The sequence below is a fragment of the Hipposideros armiger genome, unplaced genomic scaffold (genome assembly GCF_001890085.2).
Source record: "Hipposideros armiger isolate ML-2016 unplaced genomic scaffold, ASM189008v1 scaffold_610, whole genome shotgun sequence".
Classification (NCBI taxonomy): domain Eukaryota; kingdom Metazoa; phylum Chordata; class Mammalia; order Chiroptera; family Hipposideridae; genus Hipposideros; species Hipposideros armiger.
In genome coordinates this window covers 869,800-893,641 of record NW_017731960.1, presented here as the reverse complement: position 1 = coordinate 893,641, position 23,842 = coordinate 869,800, and the positions used below count along the sequence as shown (strand labels likewise).

At 38.8% G+C, this 23,842-nt stretch overlaps 2 protein-coding genes across 2 annotated transcripts in view; one reads left to right on the top strand and one right to left on the bottom strand.

The window, feature by feature from the left end:
- AMN1 (antagonist of mitotic exit network 1 homolog) overlaps nt 1-14,242 on the top strand; it is a 57,027-nt gene extending 42,785 nt beyond the window's left edge. The window contains exons 5-6 of the mRNA XM_019624964.1: nt 5,423-5,534; nt 13,811-14,242. Coding sequence (XP_019480509.1) covers nt 5,423-5,534; nt 13,811-13,884 — 186 coding nt within the window. The 3' untranslated portion in view covers nt 13,885-14,242. The remainder of the gene's footprint in view (nt 1-5,422; nt 5,535-13,810) is intronic.
- A 4,161-nt stretch (nt 14,243-18,403) lies between these two features.
- Nucleotides 18,404-23,575, bottom strand: ETFBKMT (electron transfer flavoprotein subunit beta lysine methyltransferase). Its single transcript, XM_019624962.1, has 4 exons — nt 23,413-23,575; nt 21,433-21,860; nt 20,195-20,325; nt 18,404-18,961 (listed from the first exon to the last, which is right to left on the bottom strand). The coding sequence occupies exons 2-4, from the start codon at nt 21,759-21,761 to the stop codon at nt 18,618-18,620; spliced, it is 804 nt and encodes a 267-aa protein (XP_019480507.1). The 5' UTR covers nt 21,762-21,860; nt 23,413-23,575; the 3' UTR covers nt 18,404-18,617.
- Nucleotides 23,576-23,842: the final 267 nt, after the last annotated feature.

The following is a 23,842-nucleotide window of genomic DNA, read 5'->3' as shown; positions in this document are numbered from 1 at the left end:
TGAACATAAAAATTCCTAACTAAGGTGGGCCATGGCAAGAATTCACATCTAGTCTGTGGCTTCCTTGACAAAGGTCAATCTTTACTCTAAGTGAGCCTGTCTATTGTCTTTTTGGATCTAGCATAACATGCCCTTGGAATATCAGTAATCCCCCCCCCCCCACCAAAGCAGGAAACTACAGAATCCCTTATTAGAATTCTTGTCCCTTGATTACTGTCTCTATGTGCTGTGAAAAGTGAACCATTAACTATCCTGTACCCACCTATGTGAAAGAAGTACCTGTCTCCAATTTACTTTTATCCAATCCTAGAAATTTCGCCGCTTTGCTTTCTCCCACCCACTTAATCTACCACCAGTGGATTTCACATTGTAACCTTCCTCCTTTGACTCTGTGTATGAAATAAGCTCAAACCACCATTTTGTGGAGCATTTTCTCAATCTGTTGAGATTTTGCTTCCTGGCAATTGTCAGTTTGGCTCAAATAAACTCTCATAAGCTTTCTCTTGGGCTGGATGTTTTTTCGTCAGCATAACTATTGTAATAGAATGGCAGTGTCATGTTTTTGCCAAATATTTCTCCTTGAGTTATTGTCCAAAGAGATTATTTTTTTGTGATATTTATATATCTGCATCCTGCATATATGTATCTATCTGTGTGTATAAAATAGCATATATATATATATATATATATATATATTCACAAACTTTTTGATGAAGAAATTATGATTTTTTTATACCAAGTTCCAAATTCCAAATCGCATGCTAAATATAGGGGCAATAAACTGTTTTAAATACTAACATTTGTTGAGCCCTTAACTGTATTCTAGCCTCAATGCTACTGCCTTACATTTTATTAGGTTATTTAATTTTTAGAATAACATCCTATAGTCACCATCATTTTTAATAAAGTTCTCAAACAGTTAACCTAGTTTATCACTTTCTAATTAAAGCACCAGGAAATTAGTTGTTATGCAGTGATAGGAAATATACCTAATATATTTACTTTACCATTACAAAATTGGAGCACCAACCTAAGCAGGTTTAGGAAAAAATCCAATAGCCAAGTCAATGAAAAACATCCCGTCTAAGAGAAAGCTTATGAGTTTATTGAGCCAAACTGTTGACAATTACCAGGAAGCAAAATCTCAACAGATTGAGCAAATGTTCTGCAAACTGGTGGTTTGCAGTTTATTTTATACATAGAATCAAAGGAGGAAGGTTACATGAAATCCATTGGTGACAGATTAAGGGGGTGAGAGAAAGCAAAGCGGGGAAATCTCTGGGATTGGATAAAAGTAATTGGAGTGACAGGTACTTCTTTTACATAGGTGGGTGCAGGATAGCTAACAGTTAGCTTTTTACAGCACATAGAGATGGTAATCAGGAGATAAGCATAATAATGAGGGATTCTGTAGTTTCCTGCTCTGGTCTGGAAAAAGGGATTACTGACATTCCAAGGATGTCATTTTAGGTGCAAAAACACAATAGACAGGCTCACTTAAGGTGAAGATTGACTTTATGAAGGAAGCTTCAGGCTAAAGATGTGACTTCACGTCATGGCCCACCTTAGTTATGAATTTTTTTTATGTTCATGCCATCCTATGTGGCTATTTTCAGTCTCTTGACCTTGTCAGGTTTAACCTGTGACCCCTTTTCCATCCACACCACTAAGTTGCGGACTGTAGTGTCCCATCTTCGAATTTTTCATTTTTTTCAGCGAAGCTTATTTCTGTTAAGTGCCAAAACATTTTCATGGAAATCTTTCTGAAATCTGTTAGAACTTAATTCCTTCCTTCAACAGAATATATGGAGTGCATGTATTTTAACATTTGGCTCAGAGCATCTTTGTGACAATTTCTAACTGAAATTTAAATACAAACTTTTCCATCTTTTTGACTGATTCTCCTCTTGTGGGTGATATGTATCTCTACCTTTTATCAGATTCCCTGTTTTAATCTTTTGCATTTTTTTTTTTTTTTAGCTGAGCCATCCTGCCACCTGTTGGCAGCTGGCTCGGGCTGTGAATCGAACCAGCGACCCTGTTGCTCAGAGCTCGCACTCTTGAGCGAGCTCTTAACCAACTGAGCCACTTGGCCAGCGCTTAATCTTTTGCTTTTAACTTGTTCTTTTCTGGGAAATTAAATGATCGGTGTTGCTACTTATTTATGACTTGAAAATAAATTTGATTAAAAGCCTAAGGATGGAGCCGGCCAAGTGGCTCAGTTGGTTAAGAGCACAAGCTCTGAGCAACAGGGTCACCAGTTCGATTCCCACATGGGCCAGGAAGTGGCACACAAGCTGAGCTGCCACTGAGCTGCCAACAGGTGGCAGGATGGCTCAGCTGGTGAGAGCGCATGCTCCTAACAACAAGGTTGCCAGTTCGACTCCCGCATGGGATGGTGGGCTACACCCACCCGCAACTAAGATTGAACACAGCACCTTGAGGTGAGCATCCGCGAGCAGCCGATGGGCGGCCAGATGACAACTGGACTTGGAGCTGAGGTAGCTGCGCCCTCCACAACTAAGATTGAAAGACAACAACTTGGCTGTTCCCCTTCCCCAATTCCCCAATAAAATCTTTAAAAAAAGAAGAAGAAGAAAAGGGCCACCCGAGTGGCTCAGTTGGTTAAGAGTTAGCTTAAGAGCACGAGCTCTGAGCTACAGGGCTGCTGGTTCGATTCCCACATGGGCCTGTGATGCTGCGCCTGAGCTGAGCTACCAACAGATGGCAAGATGGCTCAGCTGGTAAGAGCACATGCTCCTAACAACAAGACTGCCTGTTCGATGGTGGGCTATGCCTGCCCGCAACTAAGACTGAACTGGGCACTTTGAGCTGAGCTGCCACCCAGATGGCTCAGTGGCTAGAGCATGCACTCTTAACAGCAAGGCAGGTTTGACTCCTGCATGGGATGGTGGCTACGCCTACCGGCAACTAAGATTGTAACAGCACCTTGAGCTTAGAGGCCACGAGGTGCCAACGGGCAGCCAGATGGCGACTGGCACCCTCCACAATGAAGATTGAAGAACAACAACTTGGTTGGTCCCCTTCCCCAATTCCCCAACACTGTTCCCCTCCCCCAAATCCCCAATTAAAATAAATAAATAAATAAATAAAGTCTCAGGACGTCTCCTAAGATTGACAAATACTTAGTACAGACTTACGTTACAGCATTTATTGACTGTCACGGTTGTTTCTGAAATCTCTATTGTTCTGAGATCCCAGTGAACAGGGACCATTTTATTCATCATTTTATCCCCAGATTTTACAGCAGTTGTAGACACATGTACCTCAACAAACGTTCTCATATTCTTATATTTGTCATTATATAATTTTCTATAACCTTCATGATTAAAAGTTTAATAAGAACCAATGTTGTAGACATTGGCATATCAGAACAAAATCTCTCCATATGATATATCATTCTTTAATCAGTTGTCTGTTGTTGGTAATTCAGATTATTTACAGTTTTTAGCTTTTAGAAATAATCTTATGTTGGGGCATATCGCCTTTTTCGTCCATTGCTATAACTAACTCCTAAAAATGGAACAAGTGGATCCATAGATACGAATAATTTTATAGTAGTCCTAAATTCATATTGCTAAATTATTTCCCATAAAGATTATATTGTAAATTCACAACTTTTGCCAGGACCCCAATTTGCCAAAATTGAATATTTTCTTTTTTTTTAATGCCTTAATTTAATATATTTTAAATGGAATATGAGTTGCACACTGTTCCTTGCATCTGTTGTTCTCAAATTGTATTTCTTTGGCTGTAGCCTTTTGCCAATTTATAGCAGAAGATCCTTTGCCTTTTTATAACATAGGATATTTTTTGCCTCAGTTTTTATGAGTTTTCAATAAACTCAGGTTTCCTTTATTTCTAAGATATGATTGATTATAATATATATACCAATTTAATAACTTTTAGGAGAAAAGAAATACATCTACCATAAATATACATGAACTATTAGATGAATTTTAGTTCCAGAATTGTTCAAATGTTTTTCTTTTCCCCAACTAAAGCAAGTCTGGTTTATTTGAATGCTTTCATTAAATTTACCATTTTAACCATTTTAAGTATACAATTCAGTGGAATTAAGTATATTCACATTGTTGTGCAGCCATCACCACTATCCATCTCTAGAACATTTGCATCATCCCAAGTTGAAACTCTTTAAAGGGGAGAAAACCCCAGATTCTGCCTGAACCATTTATATTTTCAAAACAGATAAGTTATAAGTAAGTACAGATTGTATTTATGGGTATTCCCTTGTGTGATGGGGGACTTTACAGATAGATTTGGCTACAGGAAGATCAAATGCTCCATATGAAAATTTTATTCATTAAACAATACCTTCCCATTACTCTCTCACCCCGCTGCTCTACTTTCTGTCTCTATGAATTTGCCTATTCTAATCACATTTTGTTTATCCATTCATCCACTGATATTTGTTTCCATCTTTTGGCTATTACGAATACTGCTGCTGTGAACATAGGTGTACAAATATTTGTTTGAGTCCCTGTTTTCAATTATTTTGAGTGTATACGTAGGAGTGACATAGCTGGATCATATGGTAATTCTATGTTTAATTTTTTAAGGACTACCATACTGTTTCCACTCAGCTGTACCATTTTGTATTCTTACCAGCAATGTAAAAGGGTTCCCAATTAAAACATCAAACAAAGGATATATATTTCAAACATATGGAAAAGTATAGACAGTAATAAACAGAAACTTGTGAACAAACCACTTAAATTGTAACATTTTCTACATTTGCTTAAGTTCTTTTTAAATTAGATGTCATATCTAAACTCCTCTCTCATTTATCCCATTTCTTCCTTCAGAGGTGATTACTATTCTAAGGATGCCTGTGTGTCTTTCCTTGCATGTTTAGTACTTCATATCCATCTCTCTCTCTCTCTCTCTCTCTCTCTCTCTCTCTCTCTCTCTCTCTATATATATATATATATATATATATATATATACACACACACAAGATAATAGTATTTAAAATTTTACATATTTGTTTCATAATATATGTGTTCTTTTATAGTTTGCTTTTGCATTCAAAAATTTTTTTTCAAAATTTTTTATTCAAAAATTTTAAAATTGTCCAAGCTTTATTGAGGTATAATTTACATACAATAAAATTCACATTGGAAGTTGGAATTGCTGGGTTCTGGGGTATACTCATCTTCCGCTTTCATAAATATTGACAAATTGCTTTATAGAATGGTTGGACATTTAACTTATAAAGCTGCTATTACTTCCAAATTACTACAGACTTACATTGGTCTTTTGTAAAGAGTTTTTCTTGCAAGTAGATACTTGCTTCTTTTTGTGTCAGAGTATTTCCCAAGCTTTTTCATACTATTATAGGCATATTTTTTCTTTTCATTTTCCTTTATTTTTTAAATAGGAGATTCATATGGGACATTGTGTAAATCTGACTGATGAGGCTGTAGAAGCTGTCCTCACTTGCTGTCCTCAGATACGCATATTACTGTTCCATGGATGCCCCTTGATAACAGGTTAGTGTGATAGACTGCTTGGGTTGAAATCCTGGTTTTATCTTTTAATAACTGTGTGTTCTTGAGTAAATTACTTAACTCATTCTATTATTCAGTTTCCTTTTCTCTAAGGTGGGTATACTGACAGTACCTATCTCATAAACTTGGTCACAATGATTATCTGACAACACTTTATATGGTGTTTAACACTTAGTAAGGGCTCAGTAAATGTTAGTCACGATAATGGTGGTGGTGGTGGTAGTGATGGGAAGTGCTCAAAAAATGTTAACAATTGTGGGGATGATGATGGTGGCAGTGGTAGTGGTCATGATACTAACTAAACGTGATGCTTTATGTACACAGTAAAAAACTCAAGTTTATAATATTACATCTATCTAATATGTTAAATGACCTGTTAACTATAATCTCATCAGTCTTGAGATTCTTCTTGAGAGCCCACTTTGTAGCACCCCCACCTCCTTTATTGCATGTATCTCCTATCTGCAGTTCTCTTTTTTTTTTTTTAAAGATTTTTATTGGGGAATTGGGGGGATGGGAACAGTGCTGGGGAATTGGGGGGAGGTGAACAGACAAGTTGCTGTCATTTTGTTCTTCGGTCTAGTTGTGGAGGATGTTGCTTCACTGACCCAAGTTGGCACCATCATTGCGCTCTTCCTGGGCGAGGCACATCAGTCGCCAGCTTCTGGACGGCCGCTCACGGCGGCTGTTGGCCGCTCATGCCGGCTGCTGGCCACACACAGTAGCCCATGGCAACCCACTGCCACAGGAGCTGCAGCCTACGCCGTCGCCGGTGACTCACAGCAGCCCAGCTCCAGGTTGAGCTGTTGTTCAGCATCTTAGCTGTGGAGGGCAGTGTCACTGGCCCTCATATGTGGGATCCGAACCAGGGTCCTCTGGTGTCCCAAGCCAGTTCTTAACCATCCCGCCACCCGACCGGCCCTGCAGTTCTCTTGATTCAAGCAAATAAATTTGCCTGGAAAATATGTTCAGTGATTAATTTTTATAACAAGGTATAAACAGAGGCTTAAATTGACACTATTTTCTTCACACTATTTTAATTACAGATCTGCTTTAAAGGGGCTAATTTTTCCCATAGCCAGATGAAATATCAGACATGTACCATTGACTTTTCTTATAATTCTCAGATAGTGAAGTCTCATCATTTCATATCACGAAAACATTCTCATTTCAGTAATTCAAATATCTTAGGCCTGCGTAATACTCAAAACAAGTTACAGTTAAAGCCTTTTGCTCCTCCGGTCAGCTCCGGTTTTGCTGTAGGTGGATCGACTGTAGTAGGTGTGGGGACATTGTTAGTTTCTCTGTTTTGTCATCTCATGCTTTTCTTCCTTCCCCAGCTTGCCCACCATGGTTTCTGACCCCACCAACGTCAGTACATGGTGGGATTGGCGTAAGCAGGAGGGGAGATGAGAGAAAGAAAAAGTCTTACGTTATCATAACTGCTGTAATCTAGTGTCAGCCCTCTGTGCTCTGCGGGTGAGCTGATCCTGATTTGTACTCTCCCAAAAGTGGGACACTTTTGAGGTTCTTCAGAGCCCACTTCCTCCCACCCCCCTCATTATTGCATGTATTTCCTCTCTGCATTTCTCTTGATTCCAGCAAATGTCTCTGGAAAATATGTTGCAGTGATCAATCTGATTTTTAAACCAGGGGTTTTTTTTAGATAAATGACATAATTATTGCCATCACTGGTAACCAAAGAGATATTGTCAGCTGGTGAATTCAAGAGAAATGCCTAGCTATTGTAATATGATTCCAGACATCAGGAAAGCTTAATCCCGCTAAACTTTTCCTCATCCACATAATGACTCAAAATACTGAATTTACCAACTCAACTTTAAGATCCTAAAGGACAGTGGTTATGCCATGTACCGTATTTGCCGGCGTATAAGACGATTTTTTGGCCCTGAAAAATATGCCTCCAAGTGGGGGGTCGTCTTATACGCCAGGTACACTTCAGATAGACTGCCCATAGTGCTTGCCCCGTGCCATAGTGGCCTCCCGATGCCCGCCCACTTCATTCCACATACTGTTCAGGCATCAGCAGCGCTGCTGGGTGTATGCTTGGCTGTTATGCGATTTTGCTGTTATGCGATTTTACCACACTCGCAAAATCGCACACAGCTGACCATACACCCAGTATGATAGCGCAAAATCGCGAATCGCGATACCATACTGGGTGTATGGTTGGCTGTGTGCGATTTTGCGAGTGTGGTAAATTCAGGTTACCATATATTTCTTTACATATGCATTGAAGATTCGCGATTTTGCGCTATCATGGTGCCTGCTAGAATGTTGAAGAGCTCGCACTTGCGCACTAGTGAGGTCCCAGGGAGATGCTGATGCAAGGGTGGACCAGACTGCTATAGTGACAGGGCGGGCAAACGGAGCAGGGACCAATCAAATCAGGCTTTGTATACAGCCAACAGCCAACCACAATACTGCACCATTGTACAGTACAGCATAGAAAATGTCGACCAGTCAAACCCCTATCATCCCTATCATGGCACCAGCCAAAAGAAAGAAGTATGATGCAAATTTTAAACTGAAAGTTATAAACTTTGCTAAGGAAAATAATAATTGTGCTGCTGCAAGACAATATGGAGTAACAGAAAAGATGGTTCGGGACTGGAAATCAAATGAGAAAGCATTAAAGAGTATGCCAAGGGGTAAGTGTGCATTAAGAAGAGGCACCCCACACTGGCCAGAACTCGAAAAACACGTAGCAGACATGGTGGCTCAACATCGCCAAAACGGTTATGTGGTGACACGAAATACAATACGCTTGTTTGCACTTCAGTGGGCCAAATCAAATCTGATATTGTTTTACCTTTTATTTGGTGTGTGGAAGGTGTGCGGAAGAGGGGGTAGTCTTATACGGCGAGTATATAACAAACTCTGTATTTTGAGTGGAAATGTTAGGGGGTCGTCTTATACGCCCAGTCGTCTTATACGCCGTCAAATACGGTAATTCTTTTTTTTTTGTCTTCCATATCTAGTACAGTGTTGTATACATATATTCAATAAGTATGTATAATTAATTCTAGATTAGAAAAGTAAAATTAGTTACATTTTTCTATACAATAGAGCTACTTGAGTGAGACATTAAATTGGAAATTTCAACTAAGGCAACAAGATACAGCAGGTATAAAATTCAAAAGTGAGAGAAATGCCAAAGATGACCATTTTCAAAAGAAATATATGAGAACCTATTTCACAACCCTAGAAACCAGTCATCCACAAAAAAGTTTTAAAGGGCTGTGATGATGATTATTGAGAAAGGACTTCGGTGAGGACTTCTTTGGATAGTGCTGCTGTTTTTGACTTTTCACCTAGAGCCCAATGAGTGGAGCCTCAGTGGAACTACTGGGGCCTGATATGTGCCCTCTGCATAGGCTAGCTGTTGACAGTAGGAGTGAAGGAAAGGCTGCTGCTGCATTAAAATCAGCCTGAACTCCCATTATCTGAGGGTGCATAGGTGTTGCTCATAGACCAGATGTGGGTGTGGTGGGAGCGAGAGCCGTTCTAGAGAGATGAGTGCAAAGGGGCATTGGGTATTTTGCAACTTAAAATGTGGTTGGACATTTTATAGTAGGAAAGATTAGAAAGTCATAGTATTACCTAAATGTGCATCCGGAAGCAAGGGAAGAATGATCCGTCAATGAACAGACAAAGGGATATCAACACTGTACTTTAATAGCTGTGATTGTTAAACATATGAATGTTCAGGTCCATTGATCAAGGGCTCCTGTGGGAAAAATACAAGCAGCAGGTACAAGCAAGCAGGGAGCAAGACAAGATGGCTTCTAAGATAAGATGGTTTTCTATTTAGTACAGTTTCTGTTCAATAGATTCCTGGTGGTTTCTACAGGCCTAAGGTGGTTTCTTGCTCCTGGCCTAACAGTAGTGCCCACTGTAGTTACCCATCAGATTCCCTGAATTAATAGGTTTATGTTCTCTACTATATCTCTAGGTACTTACAAAACTTCCATATTGTCAGACTATAAACAAAACCCCACATTATAAATTAGCTCTTGAAACTTGTCAGAAGCACTCTGATTTTATTTCTGCAGAAAAAAGGAACAAACAAAAAAACTAAGCTGCTATTTTAAAATCCTGTAAATGACAGGCATTATAGAAGCAGGAAAGTAATTCTTAAACATAAGCTTTTAATTTAATTATGTCTATAAATGGTGATCAGTAAGTTCAACTCACACACTTTTGTTAATCTTCTACAGTGAACATGCATTTTAGTTTCATAATTATCTAAACATGTTTCACAGTATTCACAGATTGGAGGTTTAGATTTGGAAGGGCAATAAAGCAATTAGATAGTACCCCAGTCCTTATGTTTACATTAAAAGGCAGGAAAACCAGCAAGAAATCTGCTGCTTTGAATTGACTCAATTTTGATGATATCTGAGGATTTCTTTCAACATGATTACTTTACAAGGAAGTTCTTTACATAGATTCCTAGATAACAACATTTACCCCAAAGTGCCAAAACTAAACTATTTTCAGACCCAAGTGGTTTTCTCAGTTTAACTGTAATTAAGCTGATTTCTTGCTTAAAGGACTCTTTTTTTTTATTTTCTCAATCCTATATTATTCTGTTACCTTATCCTTATTTATTCATTCATTACTAATCCAGTATGACAGAACGAAGCATTAGAACTCTGACCATTGTTAATAAAAATTTGCGCAGCCTCACTTTTTCCCCTGTGTATTCTACAAAAATGTCTAAAGTACATTTTCCTTGATCATTTGGAAAAAATTAGTTTGTTAATTTATATTTCCCATGGTTTCTTTTCCTTGGTGCTCCAAAAGCCCCTGTCATGAATCTTCTTTCAAAAAGTGGCCTCCCTCTACATTAGTCATAGATCTTTAGAGAGAGGATGAAAGGTTCCTTAGAAGTCGTGTAAACAACTCCCTTGTTTTAAGGATAAGGGAACAGAGATACTGTGAATTTAATGTCTTGCCTCAGATCATAGAAATAGCTGATGGTAGAACTGGAAGTAAAAACCTAAGTCACCTGATCCACAATCTCTAGTTCTTTCCCCCGAAGAGAGTAATTTCCTGAGCCTTTTAGTTTCTCCCTATAGCATAAATTCACAGACATTGAATATTTCTACTATTCAATCTCACAATTCTAAATACTCTATATTGTCATGAGGAAAAGCTGCCTGAGGAGACTTGAGTAATGTAATACTGCCATCTAGCATTAAAATTTTTAAATTACATTAAAATATATTGTATGCTTACTATTGGAGGGAAAGTGTCTTCCTGTTTATGTGCAACAATAAACTCCTACAGAAGAGTGACACAAATATAGCCAGAAAACAAATATTTATATATAATATTTGATAACATTCATAACTAGTAAAAATGCGAAAATCCTAGAAACAGCAGCTAAGATGAAATTATTGTTTTCCAATTTTGTTCTTTTATAAAACTGTATTGGCTATGCTGGGTCATTTGAATTCCCATATGAATATTAGGATCATCTTGTCATTTTCTTTAAAAAAAAGTTGGGGGGGATTTTGGTAGGGATTGCATTGAATCTGTAGATTTGGGGAGTATTACCATCTTAATATCGTCTTCTGATCTATGAACATGGATGTCTTTCCATTTATTTAGACCTTCTTTAGTTTCTTTCAACAATGTTTTAGTTTTCAGAGTATGCGATTTTCACTTGTTAAGTTTAGTCCTAAGGTTTTTTTTCTTTTTAATGACAATAAAAAAGGAATTGTTTTCTTAATTTCACTTCTGGATTGTTTGTTGCTGGTGTATAGAAACACATTTGGTGTTTGCCTATTGAATTTATCCCCTGCAGCCTTGCTGAACTTCATTATTTCTGATTTTTTAGAGGATTCCATTGGACATTTTATATACAATATTACATAATCTATAAATATAGTTTTATTTCTTCCTTTCCAACATGAATGCCTTTGATTTATTTTTCTTTCCTGATTTCCTTGGTTGGAACCTCCAGTGCAATGTTGAATAGAAGTGGCAAGAACAGACATCCTTGTCCTGTTCCTGATCTTAGGGGGAAAACATTTAGTGTTTCACCATTAAGTATGATGTTAGCTGTGGTTTTCCATAGATGGCCTTTATCAGGTTGAACAAGTTCCCTTGTATTCCTAGTTTGTTGGATGTTTTTTATCAGGAGTGTTGGATTTTGTCAGATGCTTTTTCTGTCTATTGAGATGATCATGTAGTTATTGTCCTTTATTCTATTGATAGGCTATATGTCATAGGCAGAATAATGTCCCTACTCAAAGATGTCCAGGTTCTAATGCCCAGAACCTGTGTGTGTATATTAGGCTATGTAAGGTTGCAAATGGAATTTAAAAGTTGCTAGTCACTTAATCTTAAAATAGGAAGATTATCCCAGATTATCTAGGTGTGCCCAATGTAATCATTAGAGTCCTTAAAAGTGCAAGAGGGAGGCAGAAGGAGAGCCACAGAGATGGCAGCGTGAAAAAGATTCTGTCCAATGTTGTTCGCTTTGAATATGGAGGAATGCAAAGAATATGGTGGCCTTCTAGAAGCTGGAAAAGTCAAGGAGGTGAATTCTCCGAGAGCTTCCAAAAAGGAATGCTGACCTGCTAAAACCTGAGTTTAGCTCATTTTGGGATCCTGACCTCCAAAACTGTACGATAATGAATTTGTGTTGTTTTAAGCCATTCAGGTTGTGGTAATTAATTACAACAGAAATAGGAAACTAATACAATGTATTACATTGATTTCCAGATGTTCAACCAATCTTACATTCCTAAGTCCCAGTTGATCATGACATATAGTCCTTTCCATATTTTTACTAGATTTGGTTTGCTAGTGTTTTCTTGAGGATTTTTGAGTATTCGTAAGAGATATTGGTCTGTAGTTGTGTGTGTGTGTATGTGTGTGTGTGTGTGTGTGTGTGTGTGTGTGTGTGTGTGTGTGTGTGTGCTTTGGTATCAGGGTAATACTGGCCTCAGAATGAGCTGTGAAGTGTTCTCCCCTCTTCTAGTAGTATAGCCACTCTAACTTTGTCATAGTTGCTGTTTCCATGATACATCTTTGTCCATCCTTTTACTTTCAACCTATTAGAAACCTGTCTTTAATCTAGATTTCTTGTATAATACATTTCCTCTATAATAGCTAGTTAATAACTGATATTTTTCTGACAATGAATAAAACTGTATTTGTTTTACTCGCTTTTTTTTGTTTTTTTAATTAGCTGCTGTTGTAAACCTTTATTTTCCTAACTACAATAATAACTTCTCATTTCCATACAGTCTTTTTTTCTCTTCTTTGCACTAAACCTTGGTATTTGGGCTTATTTCTGTTTTGCTTAAAATAAAATTTAGTAACCTTATGTTGGGCCCACTTTTTTTTCCTACTGGTCTGTGAAATCTGTAAGTCTGAGAACCACTAACCTAGAGCATTTCCAAGACTAGGTTAGAGATATGTTGTACATAAAACATAGATTGTATCTATTGAACAAGTTTATTAAACTTATTAATAATTTTTAAAGTAATACGTTTTAGCAGTGTTTTTACTTTAATTCATTTTTTAAGACATTATAAAACTGACTTTGCAAAAGAGATGTAGACCTTATTAAAATCAATACTATACCTTGTGAATAACAAAAAACTATTTAAAAGTCCAATAATACACATTGGTTAAATTATAATGGATTTATTAAATCTATTAAAAACCATCCTTTATAATAGTATTGTATGACATGGAAAAATGTTCAAGTAGAGGTCAGGTTGTCTTGTTCTAGTAACTGTTCACTCCCCTAAACTTTTTGGGCATGTTACACCTTGCCAAGGTGCTGTATCATACCTGTTGGCTTTCTTTAATCCTGCTCATTCCTTTGTAAATAGCCGCCTCATTAAACCCTGTTCAAATACCCTACTTTAGTTCGTCATCCATGTCCTGCCAGGAGCCTGAGAAAGGCTGTATACACAGGTTCATGATGAAATTACACCATTACTCTCTGGTTGGTGAAATTACAGAGAAAACAATATATGCCTGTTTTTTAAAAGTATTACTATGATGTGTATACTGCAACTAATAATAGTGAGGGTTACCATTAATTAAATGTATTTTTAGTTGTATAGTATTCTTTACATATCATTTCATTTAACCCTTTAAATAATCCTATGAGATATAATAGTTACCATCCCCAGTTTACACATGAAGACACATGAAATATCTCTGATTACTGTGAATTCATGTATTATCATTGTTTTCTTTTGTAGATCATTCACGAGAAGTCTTGGAGCAATTAGTAGGCCCAAACAAATTAAAGCAAGTGACATGGACTGTTTACTGATGCTTATCAAAGCTGTGATCTTCATACTACCAGGAAATGATGGTCTTGGAGATTGGCTTTCCAATATGTAATATGGTTTGTGCTTTAACCAGACTCTTAAACACTTTAACAGTGCTATTATTCTGTGTTTGTTTGATGAGTCCGTTTTTTAAATGGTAATCCTAGCATGTCCCCTGATGCATCTGGGGTGGGGGATGGGGGTGGTACTGTGTTTGTTTCTTAAATAACGAAGTTTTAAAATTATCTGTTTTCTCTGGAGATTTCCTTCTCCTACCTAGATATTTGAGACGTTATAAGGGAAACTTACCAGTATGGATAGACATTAAGAGAATGCTAAGTAAAAGTATTTCTGAAAATATTCATTACCTTTCTAGCTATTTTCTGGTTCCTTACCTTCTTAAAGTATATTTAAATGCCATTGGCCAAAAGCAAGGCTGAACATCTGGCCTATAAATTCTTTCCAGATTTTAATATTTCAATGAAATGAAGAAATATGATAGTTTAATGTCCTAATCCATGCTATCATACACCTTAGCTGTTGACCGTATGAATGTTATGGAGGCCCTCGCTCAGCCACTTCCTTCATTGATTTTTATGGCTACTTTTTCTGAAAAGAGTTCCCAGACCTAATTCCAACGTGTATGTGTGTGGGGTCCCCCCCACACCAACAAACAATTCTCAGACATCGGCAGGGCATCTAAGAATTCAAGTCAATTCTGACACTATCTACTTAGAGAGAACATCAGATTCTACAGGTTAAAGGTTCAGTCCTGAAAAGACTGCCCCCCACCCCACCCCACCCAACTTCAGATGCCAGTTGCAAGGCCAAGTTGTTACCTGTGCTTCAGACCAATTGGCCATAAAACTGGAGGTTCCAACGACTCCCTCCTTGGGTTTGATTAATTTGCTAGAACACTCAGAACTCAGGAAAGCCTGTCTACTCACTAGAATACCAGTTTGTTACAAAAAATACTAAAGGACACCAATCAACAGCCTGATGAAGAAATACATAAGGAGAGGTCCTGAACAAAGGAGCTTCCATCCTTACGGAGCTTGGGGCCCAGAGCAGTGGCAGGTGGAAGGCTTCTGGTTCTTCAGCCTGGAAGCTCTCCAGACCCCCTCCTTGTAGGTTTTTATGGAGGCCTCATTACATAGGCATGATTGATTAATTCATTAGCCATTGGTGATTGATACAACCTCTAGCTCCTCTCTCCTCGCCAGAAAATCAGGGGTGAGACTGAAAGTTCCAACCCTTTATTCATGGTTGGTTCATGGCATCCAGCTGTCCTTAGGTGCTTTGCCAGTCACCTTCATTAATATAAACCCAGTTATGGTGGAAAGGGCTTATTATGAATAACAAGACACCTTTTCATCTTTATGGCTCTGTTTTCAAGAACTGAGGACAAGCGACCTAATATAATAAATGATGCTCCATTACTCTTATTGCTTAGGAAAATTCCAAAGGTTTTGGGAGCTGTGAGCCAGGAACTGTGGATGAAGACCAAATACGTCTAAGAAATAAATTTTGGTCATCTGAATGATCAAATAAATATCTATCCTATAAATCACAATATCACATTGCCCAAGTATGTTCTCTCCATCTATAAACTTCCTTCCTTAAAAACTGCGTTCAGGAATGTGTAAGAATCGGTGAATATAAACTATCATTCAGCGGTTGTATTCTGAAGCTCTGTTGGTTTCACATTGTGAAATAAACAGCACAGGTCTTAGTTTTCAAATGAAACATATTTCTCTTCTATAATCACAAAATTCTCTGATGTATAATGTGCTTAAACCACGCAGCATATTCCCTGTGCCATGAGCCTGTCTCTGGGGTACTTTCTTAAAGATTTCCTATTTTAACTCTGATGTAGTGAAAAACAAGGAAAGTATGATATGGTAAACTTCTTGTATGTGTTTAGAAGGAGGATTTACATATTCAATTCTATTTCTTGTCCTTATTATTAATACTTTATAAATTTGGTATGTTTATAGTGTGGCGAAATACAAGGTGTGATCATACAATATGGTGAATATTTAAATTAAAAAAATCATTACAGTAAAAGACACATTGCCATTAATCCCCCTCAAAATACTCCCCCTTGCTTCAAACACACTTATCCCATCATTCTTGCCACTTTCTGAAGCAGTTCTGGAAGTCCTCTTTCATGAGTGTCTTTAGTTGTGCTGTTGTGGCTGCCTCGATGTCCTTAATCATTTTGACTTTGGGGAAGAGCCAGAAGTCGCCTGGTGCCATATCCGGTGAATAAGGACACAGCATAATGTTTTTACTTGACAGAAATTGCTGTATGCCAGAGGCAATGTGTGACAGTGCATTGTCATGATGGAGGCTGATTTACGGCACACTTTAAAACACACCTTCTCTCAGCTAGACTGACTGCACCGAACAAGTTGAAACTTGTCACACAATTTGTTATGTGCCGCTTCCCATATTGAAGATCCCTGCCTTTCCATTGGCTAGCACTCGGCAGCAGTATTCACTGTATTTTGTGATCACAACAAAAAGGCTCCGTGTCACGCATCATTTCTGGTATGGCAGTTTCTGTGAAATGAAAACATTATGGTGTGTCCTAATCCATCTTATTCACTGGATCTGGCACCATGTGACTCTGGCTCTTCCCCCAAAGTCAAAATGACCATGAAAGGAAAATGTTTTGAATGGATTCAGGACATTGAGGCAGTCACGACAGTGCAACTAAAGACACTCACGAAAGAGGACTTCCAGAACTGCTTCATAAAGTGGCAAGAATGATGGGATAAGTGTGTTTGAAGCAAGGGGGAGTATTTTGAGGGGGATTAATGGCAATGTGTCTTTTACTGTAAGAAATTTTTATTTAAACCTTTATCATGTATATATATAACCTAGTCTTGGCAATATCTATATAATCTCCACGCATCCTTCCACTTCCAGGCTACATTTTATAATTAACTCGTAACATATATAATGGTGGTGTTTACAGCAGTTTTAAATTAGATAATGGGAAATACAGTACATATAATTAGTACAAAGTTACAAGACCCAAAGGTGAAAACTAGGTATCCCTCCCACTGCAGTCCATCAACTATCTGGTATCCTCTCAGAAGTCAGCCATTATTACCAGTTTCTTATTTGTATTTCCAGGGATATTCTATGTATACTGCAAGCAATTTTGTATTTTATACATATACATCCATATGTAGTAGGTATTGTCAAACGAACTCAAAAAGAGTCTGGAGGCTTTGCTAGAAAAAAAGTAACAAAGATTTATTCAAGGATCTTAGAATTTGAAAACTGAAAATATAGCTAGGAAAAAACCCAGAAGTGTTCCGAAGAAGAAAAGTTAAGGGTTCTTATAGTAAAAGTCATATCCCCGAGAATAATCAGTCCTGCATCGTTAGTCCAAGGATTGGTCCAGGACGATTATCAGCCAGATGTGAGCGATCTAGATGATGGATACCAGGGAATCTGGAGGAAGAGCACCAGGAGGTCTGGTCACATCCTGAGTCCTTGAGGGGATAGTCAGAGGGTTATCCACAGGTAAGTAAATGTCCGGGCATTGACACAGGACTGGAAAGTTCAAAAGTTTAAGTTCCCAGGCTAGTTAAGACAAAGAAAAGAATTGTTTCCTTATGCTTCAATCTTCATAATGTTAATAATTTAATATCTTGGTTAAAGTGACTCCATTTTGTATTTTCCCTGTCTTCATTCTTTTCCTCAGTATGTACTATAGCTTTTTTACATAAATAGTGGTATACTATACACAATCTTCTTCACATTTTTTCTCATTTATGTCATAGTGGTTTTATTGATATTGAAGATCCCAAAAATCGGGGCATGTAGTGGTGGCATAACCAATTTCTAGCTAACCTCGGTAAGTCATGAAGGAGGTATGATAAGGTGTCATAGTACAGAGCATGTAGGAAAATTCTAAAATCTTTATTTTAATCCATGATTGTCAATGAAACCCTGTTATGTACTAAATTCGATATTCTTCTATACTTTGTATTTTGTTTGTTTAACTCAACAATACATCATATAGTTGTCCTCAATTACAGAAACAGACTGCTACAATCTCTAATTCCTTTCTAATTCTTAAATTACACATTGCTACCATTGAGTATTGCTTTCTATAATTATATTCCTGTAGCAGTAAAACTAGAAAAAAGGATTACAGAGAGATTTGTATATTTGGTATAATGCAGAACTAGTTACATGACAAAGGCTGAGAAAACTTTTTTTTTTTTTTTAAGATTTTATTGGGGAATTGGGGGAGGGGACCAGCCAAGTTGTTGTTCTTCAATCTTCGTTGTGGAGGGCGCCAGTTGCCATCTGGCTGCCCGTCGGCAGCTCGTGGCCTCTAAGCTCAAGGTGCTGTGTTCAGGTCTTCGTTGCAGGTGGGCATAGCCTACCAATGAACAGGCAATCTTGTTGTTACACCAGCTGAGCCATCCTACCACCTGTTGGCAGCTCAGCGACAGCTCAGCTCGGGCGCAGTGTCACTGGCCCATGTGGGAATCGAACTGGTGGCCCTGTTGCTCAGAGCTCGCGCTGTTAAGCCAACTCTTAACCAACTGAGCCACTTGGCTGGCCCCAAAGGCTGAGAAAACTTTAAACCTTCATATTTTGGAAATAAGATTTGCCATTTAATAGACATTGCATTCTTTAAACTGGAGAGTCTTTTAGGGATAAACCCACACATAGCTATATCCATACTTGGAAGCACTTTGATAACTCAAGGCTGGAAATTCCACACTGTGCTTGTTGTCAGTCCATTGTTTTCCTGCCTAGTAGGTTCTGGAAGTGAATATTCTACCACTTTGTGCAGTTGATGCCGAATGCTGTGTCCTCTGAACTGGGGTCGTCCAGGGTCACCAATAAGTACTTGAGTTCTATGAGTCCAAAAGCAATTCTTCAGCCATCGATGAAGTCTATCTGCAAGGTCTTCATCATAAAACATATCTCCAAGCACAACAAGGTCCCACTTATCTTGTTCCAAATCCAAAATGTTTTTGGTTAAAATAGGAAAAGGATTCAGTTGGTTCAATTCACAATTCAGTAAGATAGCCATTCCTGCAACTTTAAAAAAGCACATGATGAATTGGTATACACTAGGCTGTTTTAATCCCATATTGATTAAGTAATTTAGAAAATCTAACAATATGTTTTTTTCCCTTTTTGTTAAAAGATGATTTTTAGGTAAAGTTTATGCCAATATAAGCTATTTACTGCAATTTTCAAATATGATTGGATATCCTGAAAACAAAACAAACAATACAAAAGACCTGGAAATGTTGGGATTTTAAGGAACATTTGCTGATCTCAATAACCAAGAGGTTTGGTTTGTTACAGGAGACAGGGAAATATGCCTTGGGCTTGATTAAGGTGGCAAGTTAGAACTGAGTCCCCTGCTATAAAATAAGGACCTTCCAGGGTTACAGGCTCAGTAAAAGGAAAGATGAGAAGAAAAGCAGATAAAATTAAAATTTACCTTTCTCAACTTGGGTTCTACTGGAACAAAATCATCTTTAATGACACAGGCCTACCCTCACTTGGGTTATTTTTGTGTTTTTTTTAAAAAGATTTTATTGGGGAACTGGGGAAGAACAGCGTTGGGGAATCGGGGAAGGGGAACAGACAAGTTGCTGTTCTTTTGTTCTCAGTCTAGTTGTGGAGGATGTTGCTTCACTGGCCCATGTTGATATTATCATTGCGTTCTTCCCGGCTGAGGCAGTTGCTCCACGGCCATTGGACGGCTGCTCACGGTGGCTCACAGCAGCTCACAAAAGCTCACGCCAGCTGCCGGCCAACCCCACTGCAGCCTACGCCATCGCTGACAACTCACTGTAGCTCAGCTTCAGGTAGAGCTGTTGTTCACCATCTTAACTGTAGAGGGCACAGCATCACCAGCCCTCATGTGGCATCTGAACTGGGGCCCTGCTGCTCACAGCTGGCGTCCCAAGCCAACTCCTAACCAACACGCCACTTGGCCAGCCCCTCACTTGGGTTTTTGGTCAAATAAACACTACCTACATATTTCAGGAAATTCTTAGCCCAGAAATTAACAGTAAGTTCTTGGTTTGGTATCACTTTGGGATATCTGACAGACACAAATACAAATCCTCTTTGGAAAAATGCACCGTCAACTCAGGCCTCCCAAGATTCCCATGTAATGTACCACTGAACATAGTTCACAATATCATAATATAGACATAGAAATAAGCTATCATGTAGATAAGGCATCTATAGATATTTGTCCTGGGAGGAAAAAAAAAGATAAGCTTTAAATGTTTTTAAATATGAAATCCTTACTAGGGTCTATGTCAGTGGCCAAGATCCTTGATGCCCCGCTCATCTTAGCAGCAATAGCTGTAGCCCCACATCCACTCCCAAGATCCAACACAGATTTTCCTCTGACAATGTCAGGATTATCCAAAAGATACCTAAATCAGAAAGAAAGAGAAAAACATTATCTAAGAGATGGAAGAAACTCAGTAAGAGGTGACACAAAAAAATTTCTTTGGATTGACTGGACAAAGAAATAGTGGAACTTAGCAGAGCTCAGTCCGACCTTGGCAAATTGAGCCTGACTAGAGTGAGACAAAATGTCAATCTTAAGAGCTGGACAAAGGCGGCAGAGAGAGGACCTAGTCATTTGATCTTTCTTTTCACCAGGCATGAAGAGCAGTTCTATACAACTGACAAATCATGCTCTTAAAGTCAACTTTTAAAAAGTATTGAGCACTTACTATGATCCAGAAACTACCAAGCACCAAGAATATAGACTGACAAAATACTGCTACAGTCAGGACGCAGAATACTAAATCCAAAAATCCACCATCTCCTTTTGATTGTTCACCATAGAGTGGTTTTACCAACTGTTTGAATTGTATCATAATGACCGCTCTGATAAGGTATGCTCAAAGTCTATTTCAACCAAAGAATTCAGATCAGGGCTAAGTAGTTACCAACATGTGAAGATGAATGGGAAAACACTGAAATAATGAAAGCCAACTGACACTTGACCTTAGTATTGGGCTAATAAATAGCAGGGACTATGGCAAAGTAGGGGTGTATATGCCCTGTTAGCGACAGCTGCTACGCATCTTCAGCTAATTGTTACCTCACAGAAATCCCATATTATTAGAGATTATTCCTGTTTTTCAAATCAATGTAGATTTTTACATGAAATCCCTCAAGTTTTAAATGTTAGCAACTGATATTTTAAGTGTGTTGAAAAGCAGGAGCTGGTGTACGGAATTAAGACTGGGCAGATTAGGGCCTGCTGAATGAGATGGCCCAGTCATCCACACGGGGGAGCAGGTACCTCCCTCCGTATGTGAGCTCCCACTTTGGGGCTATGAAAACCATGGGGTAATTTTGATTGCAGGCACAGGTTCTGTTTCCACAAAGGAAATTGTCACAAGATTTATTACTTCCAGATCCCAGAAGGAAAGGGGCACAATGAGCTGGGAGAATTCGGATTTGGAAGGGGGCTGAAAAGAGATCTGTAGCAACCAGAAAGGTTCCCATTTCAATCAGGGCAATACCTAGACAGGGCTTGGCCTCCTGGCCAGTAGATTGCCCAGTAAGGATCGCTGTGGGGCCACAGGTCAGCTCTTTCCCACCAGAACTTGCATCTGGGGGTCAAAAGCCGCAACTGGATTTCGGGGGTGAGGCTGCCACTGCTGGTGACTTCAGTGTTCTCCTCCAGGAAAGCTTTCATCTCAGGGTCCAAAAAGCGTCCAGTTCCTCTCCAAGGGCAGTGGCCCTGGGGAAACAAGGGAAGACCACAGCTTCTCGCAGCCTTCAGAAAGACAGCACAGCGGTTGTTCATGGGAAACGGTGCAAATGCTCTCCAGCCTAGACTCAAAGCCATCCGTCCTTTTCTAAAACACAGGTTCTGTCAATGTTGCTGTTGATAAGAGCTGCTCCTCATCTGGCTGCCAACTTGGTCTCAACTGGAATCTCTAGATTTCTAAAAACAGAAATAATACTGAAAATTCCAAGGCTCACCCACACGTCCAAATCCTATTACATAGTAAGCAAATATTACAATGTAAGCTCATAGCAGATAATAGACAAATACAAGTTCATTTTAGATGAAAGCGTTGGTGCATCAATTTAGGAAAACCCAACCATTTTGGTTTGTTTTTTTGCTGCCTTCCTCAGACCAACCTTTTAAAAGGATGCTTTTTCACAATGAAATCTTTTTAACAATTTCAAACAACAAATATATTAATACAAACATGATTTGGAGAGGAATCTTCGGGAACAAGGCCTGTTGCACAAAATAAGGTATACCTTTAAAGTTCTTTTTTACATTTAATCACTTACCCTTAAGCAGGCACTATGCTTGACAACTGTGAACAAAAATAAAAGTCCCTGTGTTCAGGGAGCTTAGATTCTAGTGGTGGGATAGAACAATTAACAGGCAAACACAGTTCTTGCCTCTATGAAGTCTAGCGAAGAGTTCTGGAGGTTCACAAACTATTAATGGTCTGTCGGCAGAAGTATACCAATTATACTGATTACACTCTATTTCAATAATGATTGTCGTAGCATACAACATCAGTGTAAACAAGATTTGGATTTTTTTTCCTTAAAAAAACTTTATGGTTTTAATAATAAAAGAATATCAACTCCCAAATCTCTTTCTGTAAATATCTCTGATAATTTATCTTTACCAAGTCTGGGGTGAAAAGATCTGTTCCAAAAAAAATAAAACACCTTGAGAAGAAAAATTAGGAAGGACGAACAGCAATTTAAACACAAATTATACAGCCAGTTGTTTGGGATCTCTAGTCTGTTGTGCATAAATATTTTAAATACTCTCATATTCACGTAAGTATTTAGAGTAGGGGCCCAAAACGCAAATGCCTACCAGGGACCAGACTGGTGATAAATGAGTGCTACGGGCTGACTGTAGGGTAACAGAGGGGCTGTGGCAAACTGGAGACTGCTTCTCAACACTGGCCCAAAGGGGACAGCAGAATGCTGCCAGGCAGGAACGCCTTGCTAGAGCTTCCCATTTCTCAAAATAATCCAGATAGTTATGCATAAACTCCCATTTTTAATCGTTAACGATCAATTAAAATATCAAAACACGGAGTAGGCTAAAATGCCTATCAGGCCACTAGTCTGCGAATTCAGGACAGACTTAAGTAGGTGTTATCTCACGTTTACGCCCTGGGGATCCCAGGGGTCACTAATAGCCTGACATTCAATTCTGTTAGGAAGCATTGGGTTAGCCCTTGAGTTGCACAAACCTAAGATTTAAAAACAAAGCAGAGGAAATAGATGATTTTGGACACCATGTCATCTAGACCGACGCTGTCCCTCCCACCCCAGCAACAATCGGTTAAGAATGTGTGCTTATGTGGTGGACACTTAGTATATGTATTAATTGGTAAGGAAAGGACCCGGGTGAAAATGGGTAAATTACAAGTGTTTGTGACCACGTTATTTCCCTCCAAGGAGGACAGGAGTTGATCTTAAAGGGACAGGCACAGTCTTCCTTTTCGCCTTACCTTGGCCTTGCTAACACCGCCCTGAGAAGCTAAAGCACAGGGCACATCTGTCACTCGCCTTTGCGCATATTTCCGCGCATTCTTTACTACCGCGAGGGGATACAGCCTCTTCAGCCCGAGGCTCGCGGGGAGCAGGGCAGGGCCGCTGCGGGGGCCCGGGGCGGCAGGCTCCGCCTTCCTTCCCAGCAGCGCTTTCTCTTCCCTTTCCCAAGCTTTCTTAAAGGGGCAGGCGGTGCCAAACCAGAGGGCGCGCTGACCTTGCTTTGGAAATAAAGAAACGGCAAGCTCTGATTTCTAAAATGTTCATTATGAAACTATTTATGACACTTTGTATCAATCACATTTCTAGGCACTGGGCATGGAGTGGTCTGCAAAATCATGTATATGCCCTTTACGAAGCTTACATTGAACTGCAATTAAATCACAATGT